Source organism: Geospiza fortis, unplaced genomic scaffold (assembly GCF_000277835.1).
Source record: "Geospiza fortis unplaced genomic scaffold, GeoFor_1.0 scaffold114, whole genome shotgun sequence".
In the NCBI taxonomy this organism is placed as follows: domain Eukaryota; kingdom Metazoa; phylum Chordata; class Aves; order Passeriformes; family Thraupidae; genus Geospiza; species Geospiza fortis.
Window position 1 is genome coordinate 1,160,321 of NW_005054383.1, and position 22,074 is coordinate 1,182,394.

The following is a 22,074-nucleotide window of genomic DNA, read 5'->3' on the forward strand; positions in this document are numbered from 1 at the left end:
TTTAGATGTGCTTGACTGTAACTAGATCAACCATAGCTGTGGACAGTCAAAGGCATTCCAAAATGAGTCCTTACTCTGGTGCCAGCCCTGGTTTATGGTCATCCAAAGTGAAAAAACAATGACTGGTTTCAAAATGGTGACAGATTAGTCTCAAAAAGGGAATGATTATCTGAACTCTGCCCAGAGCTTTGAAATTCATCCAAACACCAGGGCTTCAGTCAGTCAAAGTCAGCATAGAACTGAAAGAGCTCCATTGATTTGCAACCACTGCAGATCCAACCCTTTGGAACAGCTGATATTCCAAATATTTTTGTGATTTGGCTTGTTTCAGAGGCCAAACACCCAAAGTTATGAGCTTGTTTCACAGAATCATGAAATATCCTGATTTGGAAGGGACAAGGATCATCCAGCCCAGCTCCTGGCCCTGCACAGACCCCCCAACAACCCCACCCTGGGCATCCCTGGCAGCGCTGTCCAAGCTCTCCTGGAGCTCTGGCAGCCTTGGGGCTGTGCCCATTCCCCAGGCAGTGCCAGCACCCTCTGGGGGAAGAACCTTTCCTGATCTCCAACCTGACCCTCCCCGACACAGCTCCATGCCACGTTTGACTCACAGAAGTTTTACTTGACTTGGTAGTCTGGAACTGGAATAAAAGACGACCTTGTTTATATGGTGCTTGTTTGGATGTAATTTTTAGTGGCCAAGGACTTTCTAAAGGTGCTCCTGATTCTCCTTCAGGTTCAGATTTCTTTCCATTGACATCCTCATCCTGCTCCTTGCAGGAACTGGTTCACAGCAGGGACATCTGCACAACTCAAGCCTCGAGGTCTTTCCTACCCCTACTGCATCCTCAATTCAGGAGTGACCCAGTGCACCAAAATCAAGCACATAATGCAAAATGCTTGAACTGCTGCAGGGGCAGAGCTGAGGGACTCACCTGCGAGCCTGTAGGATCTGCAGAGGCGAAGGATGAGGGAATAAAGAGGCAGGGAGTCAATCAGGTCCACCAGCAGATGTATGAGGCCCTGCACAATCACCACCAGCAACCGGAGCTACAAAAACGAGTTTAACAGAACACCTCAGGACACAGGAGATTAAACACTTGTAAATTCCTGAGCTGAGCTTGGATCTAACACTGCTGTGTGCTAAGCTAAGGCCTCCCAAAGTGGGTGTGATGTCTGGAAGCGCTGAGCATCCAGACCCTGTGTGAGGGTCCTCACCAGTCTGGGTTTAAGGGGTAACTGGAATGAAGCTCCTACAGCTGGAGAAGCTGTGACCAGCAAGGACATGAGAACTATTCCACTTTCAACAGCCACAGTTGAAAAGGAAGCCCAAATTCTCCCACTTTGAGTCAATTCCATCACTGTATACCAGTGAATGTAAATTTTCCTCTCTCCAACAGTGAGCTGCAACAGCTCATTTCAGCCTGAAGAAGTCCCATGTAGAGTTTAAGCAAGAGCAGAGCAGGCAGAAATGAGCTTCCTGCTCTGTGTTTTCTGCCCCTGAATAAAGCACCTCCTTTTGTCACAATGCAGTTATTTTCTGCTGCCAAGCTCATCTGAAAAGAGAGGGCTCAAAAAAGATGCTGAAAGCATGTGATGGCCACTGTCTGTGGAAAATTTGGCTCAGGGCAGACCATGGAGAGGACTGGTCATGTTGGGGGAAGAAAAAAATATAAAGAAGTTCAAACCTCTGAGGAAAGCTTGGCTGAAAACATTTAATACAGCAAGTTAATTCCCTGAAAAAAAAAAAGTTCTGGATCAGACTAGAGAGGCCATCACCACACACGTGGACAGAAACATATCAACTTCTGAGAGAAAGAGAAGGGAACAGTTTGTCTTGCGGACAGGATTTGCTGGGAATTTCCTTAGGAAAAATACAAACATGAGCTGATATGAGAGAATCCTTCCTAAGACATCCACATTTTTATTTTCTTTATGGATGACCATAAATGTCTAGGAAACCATTTTTTACTACCTCAGAAGAGAGTGTTTGACTTGTTTCAAGGGTTAAATCTTACCAGGGTAAACACCAAATAATACAGTGCAGTTGTAGGCAGAAGGAACAGCAGGATTGTGAACAGCAAAGTGCCAATAAATAACTAGGGAAAAAGGAAACACAATCATGAGCAGAACAATGGTAAAATAAAATACAATACAAATAAAAAATAGGAGACTCTGAGGCAACAGAAGTTTGCAGGACTCCTTAATGTGTTTTTATCTTGCCTATGTGAATAATGCTGTTACCTTGGATATTTTCACTATTTCTCCTCTCACTGGGCCTTCTTCAACACTCCTTATTATGGGAGTACATTTGGAAAGATAAAAGCTGGATCCTGACAGCACTTTTCCTTTACAGACAACATTCAAGATTTCCCATTTCAGGCTAGCTTCCTTAGGAAACTAGACTTAAATGATCTTGCAATTTTTCCACTCTCTGTCCCCAAAAGTTTTAGACTCACTGATCAGATTTTACCAGAAAAATGTGGAAAATAACAAAGAAGTGGTAATTTGAATGGGAATTCTGGAAAGAACTGAGAAGTACTTTTGTTCCTCCTTGTTTTAGCAGGGCAGGCACCTGGGGCAAACCTGCAGAATTATTTGTGATAAACATTCCCAGCAGCAACTGGCTGAGCTTCCAGCCACAGGAATTCTGCTTCTTGCTCAGTGGGAAGGTGGGAGAGAAGCTGGAGTCAGGGAGCAATATTGAGAGGATGCAGGAAAAAAATCCTTAAGGAAGGAGATGTCATTAGCTCCACTGCCCACAGAAAAAGTTATTTTTACTCTGGGCCAGCGTAGGTTGGTGTAGGTCTAAATAATTCCAAGTGGGAGAATTCAGATTTATACCAAACAGGAACCTGACTCTTCTATTTCCAGTCACCACTTCCAGATCAGAGAAGCCACAGGAGCACAGGGCACTGCAACCTCTGCAAAAAGGGACCATGGCTGCGGGATAACATGAAAGAAAACAACGCAGCAGCCACAGCACAGAGGTGGATCAGCATCACAGCTTTAGGGATGTAACCACGAATAAATCACAATCCAATCCATTCTCCTCACAGCAGTTGTTTCTCCCTTCTCCTGTCACTCCACTGCAGTTGTTTAAACCTCCAAAAGTCTTTTAAGGTCTGCTTTGAATGTCTCTTCCTACCCGGCCAGCGACACAATTCCCACTGGTCTCCAGAGCAGCAGGATGAAGCCTCAAGTGCCAAACCAATTCTCCTCAAAGTACACAGGGAGGAGATGATGCAAACCTGGCATGGAGGCTTTTAATCACCAAAGAAACAGAAAACCAGCTCTCAGCTGTGATGCAAGAAGCTCAAGGTTATCTGTTGTAATAGAAAGAGGTGCTGACCCTGCAAGTTTCCAAATATTATTGTATTATTTCAGTGATGTTTGCAGCTGCTGGCCTGCAGCAGTTCAGGCTCTGTTGGACTTTTGCATGGCATTTCAGAAATTAAAAAGAGCTTACAGCACTTCACAAAGAACTGCCTCTGCCTGAGTGAGAGTGTGTGGGCCAGGCTCCAGCACAACGTGAATGAAACGGGGCCTTTTAATAGAAACGCTGCCACGGCTGTTACTGTGGCAACACTGCTGGGCACCACATTTCCAACTGCCTCCAGCCCTCCCCCACTCCCACTCCAGGCTCAGAGCTCCGGCATCTGCAGCACCCAGCACAGCTCAGCCCGCAGGGTGCCTGGCATGGGCTCAGGGCAGGGATGGGATGGGACGGGATGGGACGGGATGGGATGGGATGGGATGGGATGGATGCTGGAGAGCAGGGATAGAGTGCAGGGTAGGGAAGGGGTGCAAGGAAGGAGTGCAGGGCAGGGAAGAGGCACTGCAGGGAAGGGGAGGGGTGCAGGGAATGGAAGTGGTATAGGGAAGGGAAGAACTGCTGCAGGTAAGGAAGGGGTGTTGGAGGGCAGGGAAGGAGTCCATGGCAATGAAGGGGTGCTGCAGGCAGTCAAGGAGTGCTGTAAGGCAGCAGAAGAGCCGTGGGCTCAGTGTGTTGGCATATGTCCTTGTTCTGGGCACCACAAAGGCTCCTGTGCCTGTGTCCCAGTATCAGTCAGAGCAGGAGGGAGGGCATCACCAAGGGCAGTGCCCTGGGGTGTCCTCAGGGCTGTGGCACTACCTGGTCCAGGTCATAGGAGCAGGAATCCACCCGCTGCCGCAGCACGTTCCACTTCTTGCCCCGGAACAGGCGCCACAGAGAGGACAGGCCGTAGATCTTCAGGCAGTAGAGCCTGAAAAAAGAGAAGACTCTGCAGCACAGCTGGCAGCTCCCAGCTCCAGCACCACCAGCTGTCACCAGCACAGCCCCATGCCTCCTTACCCACCTGCAGAGCCAGGGGGGGCAAAAGAAATACACTGGGAATGCTGCAGATAAATCCTCATGGCTCAGTCAAGCCTGTCTGGGCTGCTCCCTGGCACGGGGCTGCTGCAGCCAGCTCTGGGCCACTGCAGGGCAGCGGCCAGGCCATGCTCTGGAGCTGCAGCAGCCACCAGCCTCATGGCAACACTTTCCCTGCAGCAAAAGGGTGCTGAGGCCCTGGCACAGGGTGCCCAGAGAAACTGTGGCTGCCCCTGGATCCCCAGAAGTGGCCAAGACCAGGATGGATGGGGCTTGGAGCAACCTGGGGTAGTGGAAGGTGTCCCTGCCATGGCAGAAGATGAGCTTTAAGGCCCCTTCCAACCCAAACCATTCCATGATTCTATGAGAGGAACCAGCAATCCTATTTCCCCAATGTCACCTGTGTCTCCCCAGCTCAGATCTGTCCCTTTCCCTGCCTTCAGACCCTTCCAGACACTGCTGGCCAAGGTGTTACCCCCACACCTGAGTCAATGCAATGCAATTGTGCCTCTGCAGCAGAGATACCAGGGACAGGAGTGGAGCCCCTGAAGCTTCCCTGGTAGCCCACAGCTCTAAAAATCCTTAAGAGTTGGAAGAGACCAGTGAAATCCCTGCTGGCCCCTACTGCATCCCTTCCTTAGGCTTTCAGAACTTGGTGCTATGAGACTTGGAGCTACTCCCCTCACAGAAAAATGACAACAGTGAGGGACACTTGGGGTGACAAGGGTGGCAAACAGACAGTTTATGGAGTAACAGTTTATGGAGTAACAGCAAGGAAGAAAGAGCCCTTGGGATAGAGAGGAGGCACAAAGTGCCCTGGGCAGCAGTGCCAACACACAGGGATGTAAAGAAAGGGTACATGGCCAATGTGTGGGGCAGAACAGAGTCTGAGAAATCCTGAACTACAGAACCCAGACTGGCAAACCAGGCTAGCTAAGGTGTGGAGGCTGCCCAGATTTCACAGCAGCAATGTGAAAGCAGAGGTAAGGAGCCTCATCCAAGAGAAGAATCTGGTTTGAGGAACACCAGCTGCTTCAAGGAATTGGCAGGGTGCCTCCAGACAGGCAGGCAGAGCTTGGTGCACTAATCCCTAGGCAGGGGGGAGCCCAGGACAGCTCCTCCAGGTTCTGGCACACACCTGCCCATGGCTCTGACTAAGGCCACGCTCCCCCTGACAGGACACCCAGCGGGTGTTGCTGCAGTGGCACCTGTCCCACCTGCCCTGCTGCCTGCACACACATGCCTGCCCTTGTTCCACTCTGTGCTTTGCTCCACAAGGGGATCTCAGGCTTCACCAGCACCTGAACCAGCAAATTCTTCCTCCTGCCAGCTGCAGGAATTCAAGGGGCTGTGCTGGCTGTGGGTGACTGCTGACTCTTCCTGGCTCTCCATGGGGACAGCACACAGCTGTACACTCTGTACTTCTGACAAACACAAGACAGGTAGGCTGGCTCCCTGCAGCTCCAGGGAAGAGCAGTCAGCTGACAAAATGCTTTTCCTACTTTCTACTACCTCTCTGCACAACCAGGATGAGCAAGGCCATTCCTCCCAGACCCACACAGAAATTCCAGTAATTATACGTGTTGGGAAGAGGCCTCCCACTCCTGGCATTACTGATTCTGGGTGTAAGACCTGTGCTCACAACAGATCTGGCTCATAAATCAGGTCTCAATATTTCCAACCATTCCCTAAACTACCCATATCTAAAGATTTACTATTTCTTGTGCTGTTTCCTATGTAAAGTCTGAGGAGGGATGATGGCCATTCTGTACTTTATAAGGCAAAAGGTCCTTTATCTCTTCTATCTCATCTCCCTGGAAAACACATCCTGTGGCCTGTGGGACTCCTTGGTGCAGCACAGGTAAGAGGAGAGCAGGAACAGAGCACAGTGATGGGCGCCTCTTCCACAGGAAGCCCTAGATGTGCCCCAAAGCCCCTTGCACTCCCCCTACTCATTCAGAGCCTCTGCTCAGCTCTCAGGCCACGGGACCCTCCAGACAATGACACCAGGAGAGTGTCATAGATCTCCTGTAACCCCAAACCTGTCACCTGTGTTCCACAGTGCAGGCAAGGACCTCTGAAGCAGGGCAGAGACAGGGATTTTGGGGCTTCTCCTAAACTGCAGGGGTTCCCCTCTCCTCCTCCTCTTCTCCAGTTCCCCTCCAAATCTCTAGCAGGGTGCAATGGAGGAGAGTACTATGAGGCTGGACCAAGGGATGGGGTGAGCTGCTTTCTTGTCCTCTGCCTGTCATGTAGTTTCATTTCTCCAGGTCACTACCACAACAGATAAATATCTAAATGGAGGAGAAATGAAACATGGCTTGCTTGCACTACTGTGGCCATCACTTCTACAGGCTTAAAAAAGACTGCAAGAAATTACTGTGGGTCAAACACTGAATTCAGGAGAACTACACCAGGACTGAATGCTTCAGCACAGCCTGAGGGGTTTCCAAACAAAGCCCAGAGAGGAGGGGGACTCACCTGGCCCCGTAGACATAGAAGCAGTAGATGTGGAAGGTCAGGAGCGCGATGATGTCGGACAGGATGCAGAGAGCCACGGTCAGGCCCAGGCAGGCCGACAGCCCCACGTACCACAGGATCATCTCAATGAAGGGGGACAGCAGGTGGATGTAGCCTGGTGGACATGGCAGAGGGTCAGTGTTTGACTGGGTCATCTCCCTCTTGACCCTCTCAAAAGGCTGATTCCCCTCACCCTAGAACACTGCTCCAGAAATCAGAGCCATGACAACATGGAAGTGGAGCTGGAAAACTCCTTTAGATGCCATCTTCTCTTTAGGAGGGCCAACAAAAACTCTCCTTCTGCCCAAGTTTCTGCCCCAAGGTGGGGCAGCACTGGGAGGATGGGGAGGAGTGTGCACAGCTTGAACACAGCAGTCACCTTTCTCCTCATGGGATTTCATGAATTAGCATGGCATGGTTTGCGTTGCAAGGCACCTTAAAGATAATTTAGTGTCACCCCCATGCCATGGGCAGGGACACCTTCCACCAGACCAGGTTGTTTCAATCCCTACCCAATCTGGCCTTGAACACTTCCGGGGATGCAACATTTTATTTCCTACATTTGTGTCCAGGTTCTTAAGTACATTTTTAACTGCACACATCAACCTTTACTGCAACCATTCCTGTTTTTCTGCTCTTCCCACAAAAGCCACCTCATATGGCTTTTGTAAAATAAAGCAGTATGGACAAACAGTCTCTTTCATCACCAAAGTGGGGCAAAGTCACAGAAACAAGACCATACGTGACTGGTGAGCAAAGCAAATCAGTAAAATAACTGTGGAGTTCCTGTCCATCATACCTGTACTCCTCCATCAAGGATAACAAGAGTGTTTTATTTCAAGGAAGAAACTGAAATAATAAAATTGCACTAAGCTGAAGTTGGTGATAGCACAGGGCCGGTATTTGCCTCCTTGCACATTTCTCATCCCTATCCCAAGAGCTGCCTCTCACATGGCAAAGACCACAAAACCCTACAAAAGACCTCACAGCAGTGCCTTCCCTTGGACACTCACCACCAGTGACACCAAGGAACTAAGCCCCAGCAGCATCCACACTTCTTGCAGAGCATCAATAGCAGCACTTTATTTAATATGCATGAATTCCTTGTGTGGGAATCCAACTTTGGCTTCAGTTCCCACAGCAGGAAGACTCCCAGACAAGCCTGTACTTGCAGAAGTGCATTTTGATTCATTACTCACCTCCAGGCAAACATTAAACACTCAGAGGGAAGAGATGAAAAGGGAGGCTGGAAAGTTAAACAATTTCACTTACTGATCCAAAGATGGATGTGATAAAGGAAGAAGCGGCCCAAGACTTGATCCAAGGCTCGGTTCATTTTCAGTCCAGCTGGGGCTCCCATCAGCCACTGGAGCAGGTCCTGCAGCTCTTCAGCCACGTGCTGCAAACACAAGGAAGCCAGGCCATGGAGAGAAGAGACTGCAATCACACTGAACAGGGCCAGTGCACTGCAACTGCTGCCCCCTCAAGTTATTCCACCAGAACCTTCAAACCAATGTGGAAAAATCCAAACAACTGCTTTACAGACAGCTACCTAAATCAGAAATGCACTTTTATTAACTCCTTACTGAATCAAACACAACAGCTGAGAGGAAACTGAATTGCTTCTGTGGTTTCTGTGCTGGGACTGTGGAACTATGTCAGCTCTGGCCACCTCTGGAAGGCTTGCACAGTGGGATTTCTTGGGGTTATGAGGGTTCTGGGAACAGATGGCAAATGCTGGTGCACAAATCCACTTCTGGGGACAGTCAGGTGAAAAGTCAGAGCTGAGTTTGGGGAAGGCTGTTAGGATTTTAAAAGGGGGGAAGATGGCAGTGCACTAATGGGCAAGAGAGAGTTAATTTTTATAAACAATCTCTGTTTCTTTAGAGCAGGGTAGAAAACACAATTACATAAATATATTTCATGCACACACTCTCTTGATACTTTGTAGTGTACCAGACAATATCCCTGATCTTGCCTATCACTGTCTGCAGGTTTCATGGGTACTCATGGCAGCCCAGCAACAAAGCAGCCTTGGAATCACTGAGGAAAAACACTAATGGAGGTCCTCCCCACATCACTGAATCAGAAAATCATTATGGTTGGAAAAGCCCTCTAACATCAAGTCCTATGAACCTAATACTGCCAGGTGCAGCACTAACTTGTATCCCCAAGTGCTCCACCCACACTTTTGAACACTTTTGAACACTTCCAGCAACTCCACCACTGGCCTGGGCAGCCTGTGACAGTGCCTGACCACCCTCTTCATAAAGAAATTTTCCCAATATCCAATTTAAACCTCCCCTGATACAACTTGAAGCTGTTTCCTCTTGTCCTGTCCCTTGTTCCCTGGCTGCCCTCTCATGTCAGGGAGCTGTGCAGAGCCACAAGGTCCCCCCTGAGCCTCCTTTGCTCCAGGCTGAGCCCTTTCCCAGCTCCCTCAGCCTCTCCTCGTGCTCCAGCCCCTTCCCAGCTCTGTTCCCTTCCCTGCACCTGCTCCAGGCCCATGTGCTGTCACTTCACTGCTGCAGAAAAAACCAAACCCCAGCTCTGGGCTTGTTCTTCCCTACCACAAATGTGTCCTCCAGACTCTTCACTGAGGGCTGTTATTCACTTTTTCTGGTGATTTCAGCCCAGGCTGGTGTTATTTATTTGTTTTATCTCTCCACTCCACTACTCCACACTCCCCTTGCAGTTGGGTGATTTTTCTCCTGAGAACTTCACACCTGCCCTGTTCCCCTGAGCTGAAACCATTGCTGAGCACCAGTTACCAAGCTGTGAGCTGAGGGAGCTGATAACCTTCAGCAAACAGGTGGGGAAAATGTCTGGAAGAAGTGACCTCTTACACTGTCTCACATGGACAGAGATTGTGAGGAAAAGCCCTCTTTCTCCAAAAAATCTCACTTACAGCCCACATAAGTGAAGGGCACTGAAAACTGCCCATGCGCAGAACCACCAAGCCACACTCCCTATAGCTGATGCACTGTAGCCTACTTTCCTTATCATTCACATGTATAAAAACTTCCCTATGGAAAAAGTATTTCCAAGGAATGGTTCCATTTTCTTTATTAACCAACAGATCCTGGCAAAATGAGTTTGTAAACATTTACTTTTAATGCAGTGGCAAAATTAATGGCTCCATTTTCAACTTCTCCAAAAGGCTTGTCTTTCTATTGCCTTCCTTTTCCATCTGTCTCACTGCAAGTCAGGACTGATTGGATCCCATGGAGCTCACCTCTGTGGCTGAGAAGCGTTTGCTGCTTTATAAATAGACTGGTTTTAATATTTAAAGTGTTGGATTGGTAACTTAGAAAAAGCGTTTGGGGATTTTAATGAAATATTTAAATGCTTGAAAGCAGTCCTTCAGCAAGGCTGAGTTTTAGCAGGGAGTATTTCTGGAGGCTGCCAGTCCCAGAGGTGCTGCTAAACCCTGACAGGGCCACGTAGCCCTGGGAAGGTGCCCTACATTGCTGTTATTTAGCTGGGCAAAACAAGAGTCCTGGAGCATAACCTTGCAGGTTGTTTTCCAGACAGATATTTTAGGACTGATCAATAGCAAGTAGAATGAGGAAAGGTGATGGTGAGGCCGATTCTCCTCCTGCAGTCATGAATACTGAATGTGGGCATATTAATAAATCAGATACACTGGTTTGGAAGTGTTTCATAACAGGGTACTGGGACATGACCAAACTGGAGAGAGACTGGTGCTAACGAGGATTAGATGAGCTCACTGTGGAAATATTCTCTTTCCTGTCATGCTCTTCTGCCTAGTTTCCATGTGCAGAGGTAAATGCTGATGTGACATGGCTGGAGAAGGACACCCCTGTGATGCTCCAGGGAGTGGAGCTGGGGAAGGGTCAGGAGCACCAGGAGGGGCTGAGGGAGCTGGAAAGGGGCTCAGCCTGGAGCAAAGGAGGCTCAGGCGGGACCTTCTGGCTGTGCACAACTCCTGACAGGAGGGGACAGCCAGGGGGGCTCAGGCTCTGCTCCAAGGCAACAGGGACAGGACAAGGGGAAACGGCCTCAAGTTGCACTAGCAGAGGTTTACATTGGATAGTGAGACAATTTCTTCAGTGAAAGGGTGGTGAGGCTGACACAGCTGCCTGGGGCAGTGGTGGAGTCCCCATCCCTGGGGGCCCTTGTGGCCAGGGGTTAGTGGTGAACACAGGAGTGCTAGGCTTATGGTTGGACTTGGTGATCCTAAAGGTCATTTCCAGCTTTAAAGGTTCTATCTGGTGCAAGTCAGAGCATGCAGAGGCAAAGCTGTCCCTGTCAGAACACACCTGCCCTGTGCCTGTGGCAGGTGGTTGGGGCTCTAAGACACACTATTTTATAAATTAACATCTAAAAATATTTTTCAGGAAGCGCTCTCTCTGCTGGCTTTGTTTATGGATCAGTGGAACAAGACTGACTAGGAGCATACATCCAATTATCTCCAAGCCCCAGTAAAGCTTTTCCAGGCACAGTCTATGATAAATATGTAACTGTTTCAAACAGATTGCAACTTAGGAAAAAGAGACATCAGCAAGGATAAAAGAGATAAAGGGGAAAAAAAGGAGATGATTTATAAGCAGTTCTGTTTAAAACCAGTGCAGAGCTTTGAGTCAGGTATTTCTGAAAGAAGGCTGTCTTGTGGAAGGCAAAAGCAAGGAAAACCATTGGGAAGCCTGGTGGGATCAAGAGAAGGAGGAAGGTAGGAGTTGTGAGGGCACCTACAGAGAGAAGATTATTCAAGTTTTCCATTTTTGGATTTGAAAGCCTGCTTCAAAAATCAGTCTTTCCTAACAGCTCCTTGCCAGTTACTCCCTGGGTGTCTCTGAATCACATCTGCCTCACTGAGTGACAAAAGCAGCTTGTTATTACAGCCAGCACAGTACAGCTCACCACGCTGGAAAAGTGGGAGCTGCACTCAGTGATGTCTTGTGCAGCATCAACAATTGCCACCCAAGTGCTGATTTGAGATCCATTTTATCAGAGGATAACAAGGGATGGCCAGGGAACACAGCTTGAACTCCAGGCTGAGCTTGTGACCCTGGCAGTGCTGAGAGTCAAAATCACCCACCTGCACTGCTTCCTTCCAGAGAAATGTTGGTTGGAAAAAACCCAAGCACTGTATCCAGAGCCCACACAGCTGGGATTTTGTCAATGTTAAAATCAATCAATCAAACCAGTAAGGTTATGTGTTATATAAGGGTAGTCTGTCAATATTAAAATCAATAAGGTTAAAGTGAGGTTATGTATATAGCCTTATTATACATAACAATCTTATTATAATAGCAACACAGAATATCCTGAGTGGGAAGGGACCCACAGGGATCATCCAGTCCAGCTCCTGGCCCTGCGCAGACACCCCAGTCCCACCCTGGACATCCCTGAGAGTGCTGTCCAAACACTCCTGGAGCTCTGGCAGCCTTGGGGCTGTGCCCATCCCCTGGGGAGCCTGGGCAGTGCCCAGCACCCTGTGGGCAAATGAGATACCCAATGTTGTATTTCCCAACAGACACAGAGGTGTAGAGTCAATGCTATCAGCATATCTGGGCACAGCTCAAAGCAGAAGAGTGTTAGGGAAGGAACAGGGGCTCTCTGCACACAGGGAATGCTGAGTTACTGAACTTGGCAACACACAAGCACTTGAGAAAGCCCAGTGATGGGAATAATGCAGACCAGATGGACACTCAGCAGCAGAGAGGAAACCCACTGCTGAATGGCTGAGGGGAGATTTTGCTGTCATACTGGAAAAGAAGTGGTGCTGGCTTGCACACCACATGCTGAAGTCATTGGTATATTTTGGGATCACTCAGATCTGCATTTTTTAAGGCCTGCACATAATGCATATAAATCAATGCCCAGCAAAGGGAGTAAAAAGACTCCAAACGATTTCATGTCCACAATCTCATATGCCTGAAAGAAACTAAGTCTGGAAAAAAGAAGAGCTGTGAATGGCCTGAACTGATAAGCCAGGAAAAACAGGGAAGAAAGGCACTGACTGGCTATCAGCCCCCCCAGACATGGAGGAGTCAGCACTTCCAGGAATGAAAGCAAACAGCTCCTGGTGATAGCCAGGTACCAGAGTCCACACACGGGGGAGGAGACTTGCTGAAGACAGCTGTCACTGTGATGCAAAAGTGTAGTTGAGTGACAGATGAGCTAAATTACTGAAAGAGGAACAAACAAGCAACCTTCACAAGAAAGCCTGTCCAGGACAGGTGCTGGGGTTGGACACACCTTGAGCACGGAGAGTGTCCATCTGCCAAAGACACTGGGCAGATGGAATCCCTCCCAGAGCCACCTGTGCAACCAGGAATGCAGCCAAAGCCACTTCCCTGCAGACTTGTTAAGAAATCAGATTTCTGAGAGCTAGGCACTTCCAGTAATCCCAAAGGGAAAGCTCTAGAGAACTTAAACTTCTCCAGCTAAAATATCTGTAAGGGAAAAGATGCAGGAATAAGGCTTAGAAGTATATTTGCAGTGTATAGCTCAAACACAAGACCAAGTGTCCTGCAACAAATGTGCTTCTCCCTACCCACCACCACTGCTGAGTAGTGCCTACAGCACACATGCTGTCCTTAAAAGTTTGACTATGAAAGATAAGAAAACCAGCAATAGTCCTGTTCCACAGCTATGCTGGACAATCCATACATGTTTTCTGCAAGTCCAGCATGTACAAGAATGATCAGAGACCTTGCAATAACTAAGGAGCTCAACATGGACCAAAAAGATCGTCGTCAAGGGAAATGTGAAGTCTTCCCAGGAAATGCAGCATAAGTAGGAAAAATAAACCACTGCTGGAATTTTCTGATCAAAATCAAATTCTTCTCAACCAAGAAGCTAGAGAAAGAGTGGAGAAAAGACATTCTTCAGCTGCTAGAAAGAAACCAATGGAAAGAGCCATGCAGAAATGAAAGAAAAGTGGGCAGAGAAAAGATTAGGCTGTGCAGCTGCATGGCAGGGCTCAAAATTGGCTGCACATGTAATCCCAAGACACAGAAGCTCTTAAAAGAGAGCTGACCTCAGATTAGTGGTCTCTAGCCTCTGAAGTACATTATATGTTCCTTACTGCCACTAAACAGATATACTGGAGCTCTGCATCTGAAATGAACCACCAGAAGAGCAGGACAGTGTGGGTCATACTTGCTATCCGTGAATTTCTGCTGATGTTGAGGGATTTCAGTGGGCAAGAGGAGTTATGTTTAAGAAAATCACAACACACAGCAGGTTTTCCTAGTTTGGCCATATCCCAGAGCTCTTAGGCAGGATTTCAGGTGTTTGTACCCTGACCAGCAAAGCCTTTGGACTTCCCCATGAAACTCCTTCCACAAGCACAGCTGCACTGCTTATCATATTTGACTTTCCAGCAGTTTATCAGACTCAACCCAGGTTACAGCTTTTTTTTCACCACGAACAACCCATATAGCAACAACTTCAGGACACTTTCTGTTGACTCCAGAAAAAAATAAAATAAAAGCACTGTGGCTCCATAACCACCCAACCTGCAGCTGCAGAGCTCTGTCCAAGCCATAATTGTTCCTTTAGAAGCTTGAGGAGCCCTCCCATAAACATCTAATTACTATTCACAGCACATGCAAAGCAGAGCTGTTTCTTTCAAGCAGCCCCAACAGGCCTGATTTATAGATTTCACTGGTCTTGAGGAGACCTAATTTGCATGACTTCAGACAGGTCTCTCTAAAAGACTGTGTGTGAGGCATTGCCTCCTTAACAACCAACGCAGAGCAGGTGAAAGGGGATCAGATTTGGCCAGACTTACGTCAGCCACAGGGATGAGGGTGTCAGCAAGGTGACCAATGCGGTTCTTCCTGTACAGCCACGACATCAGCAGTATCCCCAGGGCCACATCAATCAGCAGAGACACAAAGATGTTGGCTTTCCTGCAGGCAGGGCAGAGAGAAACAGAGTTAAAGGAAGGGCAGTGTTTAATGTTCCAATGACAGTTGTTGGCTTTGCTTATCTAGCACCTTTAATGTCTCAGGGACACCAGGACAACTCACTGAAGAGGAACAATTTTGGAATCTTTTCATTTCCACTGGTGTGCTGCTCCTGTAGCCAAGCACAGGAGAGGTTTGTTCAGCCTGGAGAAGGGAAGACTGAGGGGAGACCTCCCAGCTGTTTACAGCTCTCTCCTGAGGAGCAGCTCTGATCTGTGACCAGGACAGGACCCAAAGGAGCAGCTGGAGCTGTGCCAGGGCAGGTTTAGGTTGGATATCAGGAAAGGTTCTTCCTCCAGAGGGTGCTGGGCACTGCCCAGGCTCCCCAGGGAATGGGCACAGCCCCGAGGCTGCCAGAGCTCCAGGAGTGTTTGGACAGCACTGCCAGGGATGCCCAGGGTGGGGTTGTTGGGGTGTCTGTGCAGGGCCAGCAGCTGGGCTGGATGATCCCTGCGGGTCCCTTCCCACTCAGGATATTCTGAGATTCCATGATTCTAAACTCAGAGCCACTCAGAGCCTGCCACATCACAAAACCTTTCTTAGTAGGGAGCAAAGAGCGGATTGAAGCTACAAAGAGCAATGTTAGACAGAAAAGTATATACACACTCAGGGGGGAGTTACCAATTACCAGTACCAAGGGCAGCAGCACTTGGCACATCCACACTGAGATCAGATGGCTTTCCCAGACAAGGCAATAAATAGTGGTTTTGGGTTCATACACAAACCCAGAAGGGCTGCTGGGCTGCCCCTTCCTCACTAGAGTTTCTGAATGGAATTCCATGACGTGAGTTATTCAGGAATCAGACAGAACAATCACAGTTACTTTTGGCCTTCAAATCTGTTAATCTATTTTAAGTGTTCCCTGGGAGTCTATTACTGCAGGATCAGAGAATCACACAGAACAAGACTGGCTGTGGAAGAGCTGTAGGGCATCCAATATCTGTCTCAGATCTCTGCTCTGTTCCTCTCACTGTGCTGCATGTTTGCTTTTTCTCTTACACTTTGTTACTGTTCTAACAGTGTAAGTGGAGTCTCTGGTCTGCAGTTTCTGCACAAAAAGCTTTTCCAAAAGAGTGGGTGAAAGAGGGGAGCATCTAAACCTTTCTGCTCTTATGGAAAATGCCACTGAACACTGATGGATGGCCGTGGTTGACAGCAGCACATGTGAAAGCAATGAGCCTGTGGGAGTAGTGACAGCAAAGCACTCACACATGGGTGCAGCACAAGCTTTTGAGGTGCAATATCCCAGTTGCCTTTCCTGAGCTAGGGAAAAAGGCAGGTATCTGGCAAAAGGCATGATTTACACATAAAAATACAAATATTATGCATATGAATACAATGCAGAGTAAAGATATGCAAACTAGCAGGGAGTAGAGCAACATGATAAGGTGCAGTGAGGACCTAGTACTGTCCAGGCATGGGATACATGGTTTGGGCTCCCCACAGGAGACAGGAATAGAGCCAAGACACATCTAACTTTACATGTACTCCATACCTCATCAGCTGATTTTGGTTTTGAGCCTTCTTGTTGCTGCTGATGACCTGGAGGTGCTGCAGGCGATGTCCCAGCTGCTCACAGGTTGAGAGTTTGCTCCACAAGAAAGACAAAGGCCAAAACTTCAGCAGCCTGCAGAAACACATGGGAATGTCTCCTCTTGCCTTTGCCATGTAGCAGGCAGGCCAGCATCCAACATCCATGCAAAACAGGCAGTGTGAAGTTAAGGCTGGGCAACCAGAGCTGGTGATTAGATGTTAATGACTCTCTCAAAGGTTAAAAGAATTAAGGCAGCCTTGCCAGACCAAGACATGCAGACAACCCAAGCTCTCATTTGCACTCTGTCAAACCATGTCTCACTCTTCCAAGGAAGCCACAAGGCAATCCTGATCCCAACCTCTGCTTTTGGATACATCACTGGGCTTGCACAATGCTCCAATCTCCAGGAGAGCAGAGTCAAGTTGTGTTCAGTGCAACAATTCAACATGGTGTAACTGCTGCACAAACCCCAGTGTTACTCATCATGGATCGTGGAATGGGTTGGAAAGGATCTTAAAGCTCATCTGATTCCCCCCCCCCTGCCATGGCAGGGACACCTCCCACTGCCCCAGGTGCTCCAAGCCCTGCCCAGCCTGGCCTTGGGCACTGCCAGGGATGCAGGGGCAGCCCCAGCTGCTCTGGGCACCCTGTGCCAGGGCCTGCCCACCCTGCCAGGGAACAATTCCTAATTCCCAATATCCCATCCAGCCCTGCCCTCTGGCAGTGGGAGCCATTCCCCCTTGTCCTGTCCCTCCATCTCTTGTCCCCTCTCCCTCTCAGTCCCTCTCCCTCTCCAGTCCCCAGTCCCTCTCCCTCCCTCACATCTCCTGGAGCCCCTTTAGGCACTGAAAGGGACTCTAAGGTCCTCCCAGAGCCTTCAGGTCTCCAGGTGAACCCCTCCAGCTCTCCCAGCCTGGCTCCAGAGCAGAGGTGATCACAAGTCTCTGTGTTGTGTGAGCCTGGTTTAACAAGCAGCTGTGCCCTCCATGCAGTTTATGTCCCTTCCCCCGGCTTTTTTTTTCCCTTCCACTTGATCTTTCTCTTCTTGTTTTTTTTCTTTATTACTTCCAAATTCTTTTTTCAGGGTCTTCACTTCTACCTTCTCTCCACTGCCTTGCAGTGACCATCATTATGTAGATAACCAACTTTTAGCATTTAAATAGGTTTCAAAGTTAACATCCACATTAGGCCTGTAGGGGAGGAAACAGTCACAAGGTTCTTTTCTTATGACTCAGAAGAAAAGTACAAAATGATGCTCAATTATTTTGTGGAGTTACTTTTATTACCACACAACCTATAAAGCAAGGACAGATGGCGATTTGTGCAGGCTGAAGTGACACAGTACTGGGAGCAGGCTGGTCACAGAAACCACAGCAACACATGGCACCAGGTTTGGTTTGGGGGATAAATTCTGATGTGGACATCATTTGGATCACTTCTCTCCTGTACACAGGAGTACACCAGCCAGTGCAGTTGTTGCACTATTTTCACAGTGTTTTACTGGCTTTTGTTACGGGTCCAGGAATCCATGGTCACTTTTAGTCACTTCTCCTGTGCTGCTCTGGCATGGTTTTTCAGGTTTACAATCATTTAACACAATACCATTATTCCTTGTATCCTGCTTCACTCTGGAAATTGCACAGCTGCCTGGATCATTACTGAGCAGGGCCTGGAGATGGATGTCCCTGCACACTGTGTGTGCCTTCCACAGATTTCACCTGGAACATGCCAGCCCATGCCCAGCAGCAGATGCCTCCATGACTGGCCAGGATGGGCACACTGGGGTGCCCACTGCTATTTACACAATTCATACCAATCACAAAGGTACAGTTCCTCCAAACCCTGCTCAGTTCCCTGGGGCTGCTGTCCCTTTCCTCCCCGCACCCTCCTGCGCCTTTTGAACCCCACTTTGTGCATCATTTGTCAGCTGAAGAATCAGAATGTTGAAGCCCCCCTCTTCCCCCTCCCTCCCCATTCAAATTTCAGACACATTGGGTTTGAAACACACGCAGTGTACTGTGAATCATTCTTAATTTGAGGTCTCCAAGTTACTCAGCTCTGCGCTACAGCCTCCCACCTTGGAGACAAATGAATGCACTGCTCCTCAGCTGACTTGTCAGGAGGAGGGAGCTGAGGCGGTGGAGAAAAGAGCACCGTGCAGGGGAGGGAGAGGGGGTGACTGCTCTGGCCACTGATCACACACACCTGGGCTCACAGATTCACCAGGACACCAGAGCAGATGAGTTTTCCCTTCCAATTATGCCCCAGCTCAGTGGTTACAAACTCTGGTGTGGCAAAACTTGACTAGAGCAGAGAATTGTACTTGAAATATAAAGAAGGGGAAGGAGGAATGCTCTACCTGTGGGATTATGTACAGATGGCTGAAGGTGAAGAATTATGGGTCAAACACCAGCTGCCAGACCCTGTCAGCTCAGGCAGAAAGCAGCAGCTCTGGGGCCTGTGCTACACTACACACTCACTGGGTGACAGTCCCATCCTCTCTCAGCAGTGGCTGTCTCTCACCATCCATGGCTGCTCCTCAAGCTGCGGGCAGCCAGCCCCTGGCTCACCCCCAGTCTGACACCCCCAGCCAAGAGAAAGGACAGGCTGCTGTTGTCTGCCTGAGGAATGTCTTGCACAAATGGCAATGATTCCCAAAGCACCCTCAGAGCACCAAAACATCGTGCAGCCTGCAATGGTTCAGCTCCTCAACTAGACACCATGGAGCCAAAAACACACCACAGGGATGTCCCTGTCTGTGCTACAACTGACTCTCTTTTCACTCACCACCACAAGCACAACCTCTATTCCACTCACATACTTTCTTTGGAAAGAAAATACATACACATACTTATTGAAATAAAAATACAAACATACTGCAAAAAACTCAATAGAGCAGCTGCAAGATGTGCTATGGGAACTCTCCTCTCTGTGAGGACTGAGGAAGAAAGCAAAAAAATATTCCTTGTGTGGTCTCCTATCCCTTTGCACATTGACTGTGCATTGCCAGAAATACTCCCACTTGTTTACAACACAGTATATAGAACCATTTTCAGGACTTCAATGGAAAACCAACCAGATAAAAAAACTCAACAAAAATCCAGTGACGCTGTGTCATTGCATTATCTAAGCAGCAGGAGATCTTTGGGGTATTTCCAAATATATGGAATTTTTGCATTAAATTAACATAGCCTCCATGAGTAAGTCTTGATTTTCCAATTCAGTTTTTTCCCAAGAGTGAGAGGGGATTTTCAGATACCAGATGAAAAGCAATCTTTGCAAATCTGGATCACATGCAAATATTAAGCTCCATTAACCAGAACTCCTGCATGTTTTCTTGCTCCTTGCTAGAAACTGCAGGAGCAGTGCCTCCCTTTGGATGAGGAATTGGAGGTGTTTATAAACAGACTTTTTTAAAAACGAGCACATGGAATTTACTGCCTCAAGACTAAAACATCCTAACGTCCCCAAGAGCAGAGACCTTCAGGGATAATGGGAATGCTGCCCCCAAGTTCCTCTGAAGCAGAATCGCAATGGCCACCCCTTAGCACACGGTGGTGCTGAAGAAATGCCTTAGTTCAGGATGTGCAGGACTTGGGAACGCGGGGTGAGCTTGGAGGGATGGCAGTGATTCACTCCCTGAGATTTCCAACACTGCTGCCCTGCTTCTCCCGTGCAAATACACAACAGGGGCATAGCCAAAAATACCCAAACCTCCTCAGCCTGAGAGGACATTGCTGATCTCTTTCTTTAGCCGTTCAAAGCTGACTATCCCTTAACATCACAAAAAACAGACAGAAAGAAGTCCTGTAACCTAAGAAGAAAAAAAATCAGTAAATCTTATTTTATGGGATGTCCTGTCTCAGGATGGGGAGGAGGGGACTGGAAGGACACCTGCATGTGACGTCTTGAACTCTCCCTGCCTCGAGTATGTCGGCATGAAGGAGGTTGTACCACACATCATGCGGTACAAAATGGAACCAAATTCCTTTAAATGACTTAGAAGGTCAAGCAGGAGACTTGTTATAAAGCCAGGTACTAATCTCTGTTCTCCAAGACTGATGTTTTAAAACACGTAGGAGATAAGTAAATATAAAGTTGATACTGTGGGTGAATAAAACAAAGGAGAGAAAGCTCTGCCTCCCAAGGCTAAGGACAGGCTCAGTGTTAGTCTGTGCACAGCAAGCCTTGCATTCTGCCTGCTGCCAGGTACAGCTGGCTGCTGCTCTACTTCAAAACATCCATCCTGGCCCCAGAAAAAGCTGAAGTCAGAATCCCTGAGAAGCTGGGTAGCAGCTATCTGGGCCCAACCTGCCACTGAGCTTGAGCTCCCAACTTATGTTTAGACTGCAGACTGAGACTGGATGCCAGCAAGGCTTGAGCTTAACCTGACTCCAAGCCTGGCCTGAATCCTGGCACCAGCTGAGGTGGGACTAAGTGAGACCAAGTGCCTGTGCAGAAAAGAATCATCCTGTCTGTTGGTGATGGCACACAGACAGAAAAAAGACCTTTTGAGCTGACTCCCAATCTTCTGCCCAGCCACAAAGTTGTGACTTAATCACCATTAAGAACCAGTAACATACAGTATCTTACAGAGCAATCCCAGTACACAGGGATCCTTGATGATATCAGGTTTAAATCTCAATCTCTTCCAATAATCCAAAACTGGACAGTTTTTCCTTTGTGTACCAGACTGTGTAACCCAACTGCTTAGAAAATTTTTGCATGGGAAGAGTTTCACTGTAATTCTTTTACAACTGTATCACACAATTGGAAACCTGTTAAATACCTCCATTCCTTTAGGCTGTACTTAAAAAGATTTATCCATGAATATAGTAGTAGCTGTTATCAAAATTTCATCAATTACAGTGTCTTCTTGCAGCTTAGAACCAAAACTCCACTCTCCTCTCTGTCACAACCTCTCCAGGCAGCTGCAGTGGTGGAATCACCATCCCTGCAAGTATTTAAAAAACATGTGGCACTTGGAAACATGGGTTAGTGGTGGCCTTGGCAGTGCTGGGTTAATGGTTGGACTTGATAATCTTAGAGGGCCTTTCCAAGGTAAGTGATTCCATGATTTTAAGTTTCTTCCCTGCAAATCTGCTCAGAATTAGCTTTCAGTCCAAGCACTTGCCACATGTTACATTTGGAGCATCCTATTCAAGCTCACAGTTGTGAGAACAGGATTTCACCAAGGATTCAGGCTGAGCATCAATCCCTCTAAACATCTGTAAAGTGCCAAGGTTGCAGCAGCACAGTCTCTTGGAGAAAGGATGGATTTAGAAACAGTATTTGCTGATGTTTCACAGCTGCAGAAGGAGTCACAGCAAACAGGGAGGAGGGAATCCCCAGCTATGGAGACTAAGGACAGCCTCACGTCATTCTGTCAGCCATAGAATAGCTGGAAATTCACTGTTTCAGCTGTGATGAAACTGAAGCAGGGCTCAACTATCCCTGCTGCAAATGGGGAGGACATTAATGCCTCTCCAGAAAACCTCCCAGCTCCATGAAGAGTTCTGAGGGAGCCTCTGGCCTTGTGCTTTCCTGTTGGAGTGGAGCTCCAACCAGGACCTCTTGCAGCAGCCTGTTTCCAACAGAACAATTTTGTATCACATTTCTGACTGGGGTTGAGCAGTAGTCCTGCGATGCCTAAACAAGAATTACATTTCCAGGCAAAACAAGCTGGGTGATGTCATGTCACTTACCTGCTCCTGCAGATCCCA

General features: G+C 48.1%; 1 protein-coding gene across 1 annotated transcript in view; it reads right to left on the reverse strand.

The window, feature by feature from the left end:
• Nucleotides 1-22,074, reverse strand: part of PIGQ (phosphatidylinositol glycan anchor biosynthesis class Q) — a 32,758-nt gene that overhangs the window by 7,707 nt on the left and 2,977 nt on the right. Inside the window, exons 2-9 of the mRNA XM_031060482.1 lie at nucleotides 22,057-22,074; nucleotides 16,313-16,469; nucleotides 14,640-14,760; nucleotides 8,147-8,273; nucleotides 6,836-6,989; nucleotides 4,136-4,247; nucleotides 2,019-2,099; nucleotides 936-1,050 (exon numbers count right to left, since the gene is read on the reverse strand). The exon at nucleotides 22,057-22,074 is cut by the window's right edge and continues 657 nt beyond it. Of these exons, the coding sequence (XP_030916342.1) occupies nucleotides 936-1,050; nucleotides 2,019-2,099; nucleotides 4,136-4,247; nucleotides 6,836-6,989; nucleotides 8,147-8,273; nucleotides 14,640-14,760; nucleotides 16,313-16,469; nucleotides 22,057-22,074 (885 nt within the window). The remainder of the gene's footprint in view (nucleotides 1-935; nucleotides 1,051-2,018; nucleotides 2,100-4,135; nucleotides 4,248-6,835; nucleotides 6,990-8,146; nucleotides 8,274-14,639; nucleotides 14,761-16,312; nucleotides 16,470-22,056) is intronic.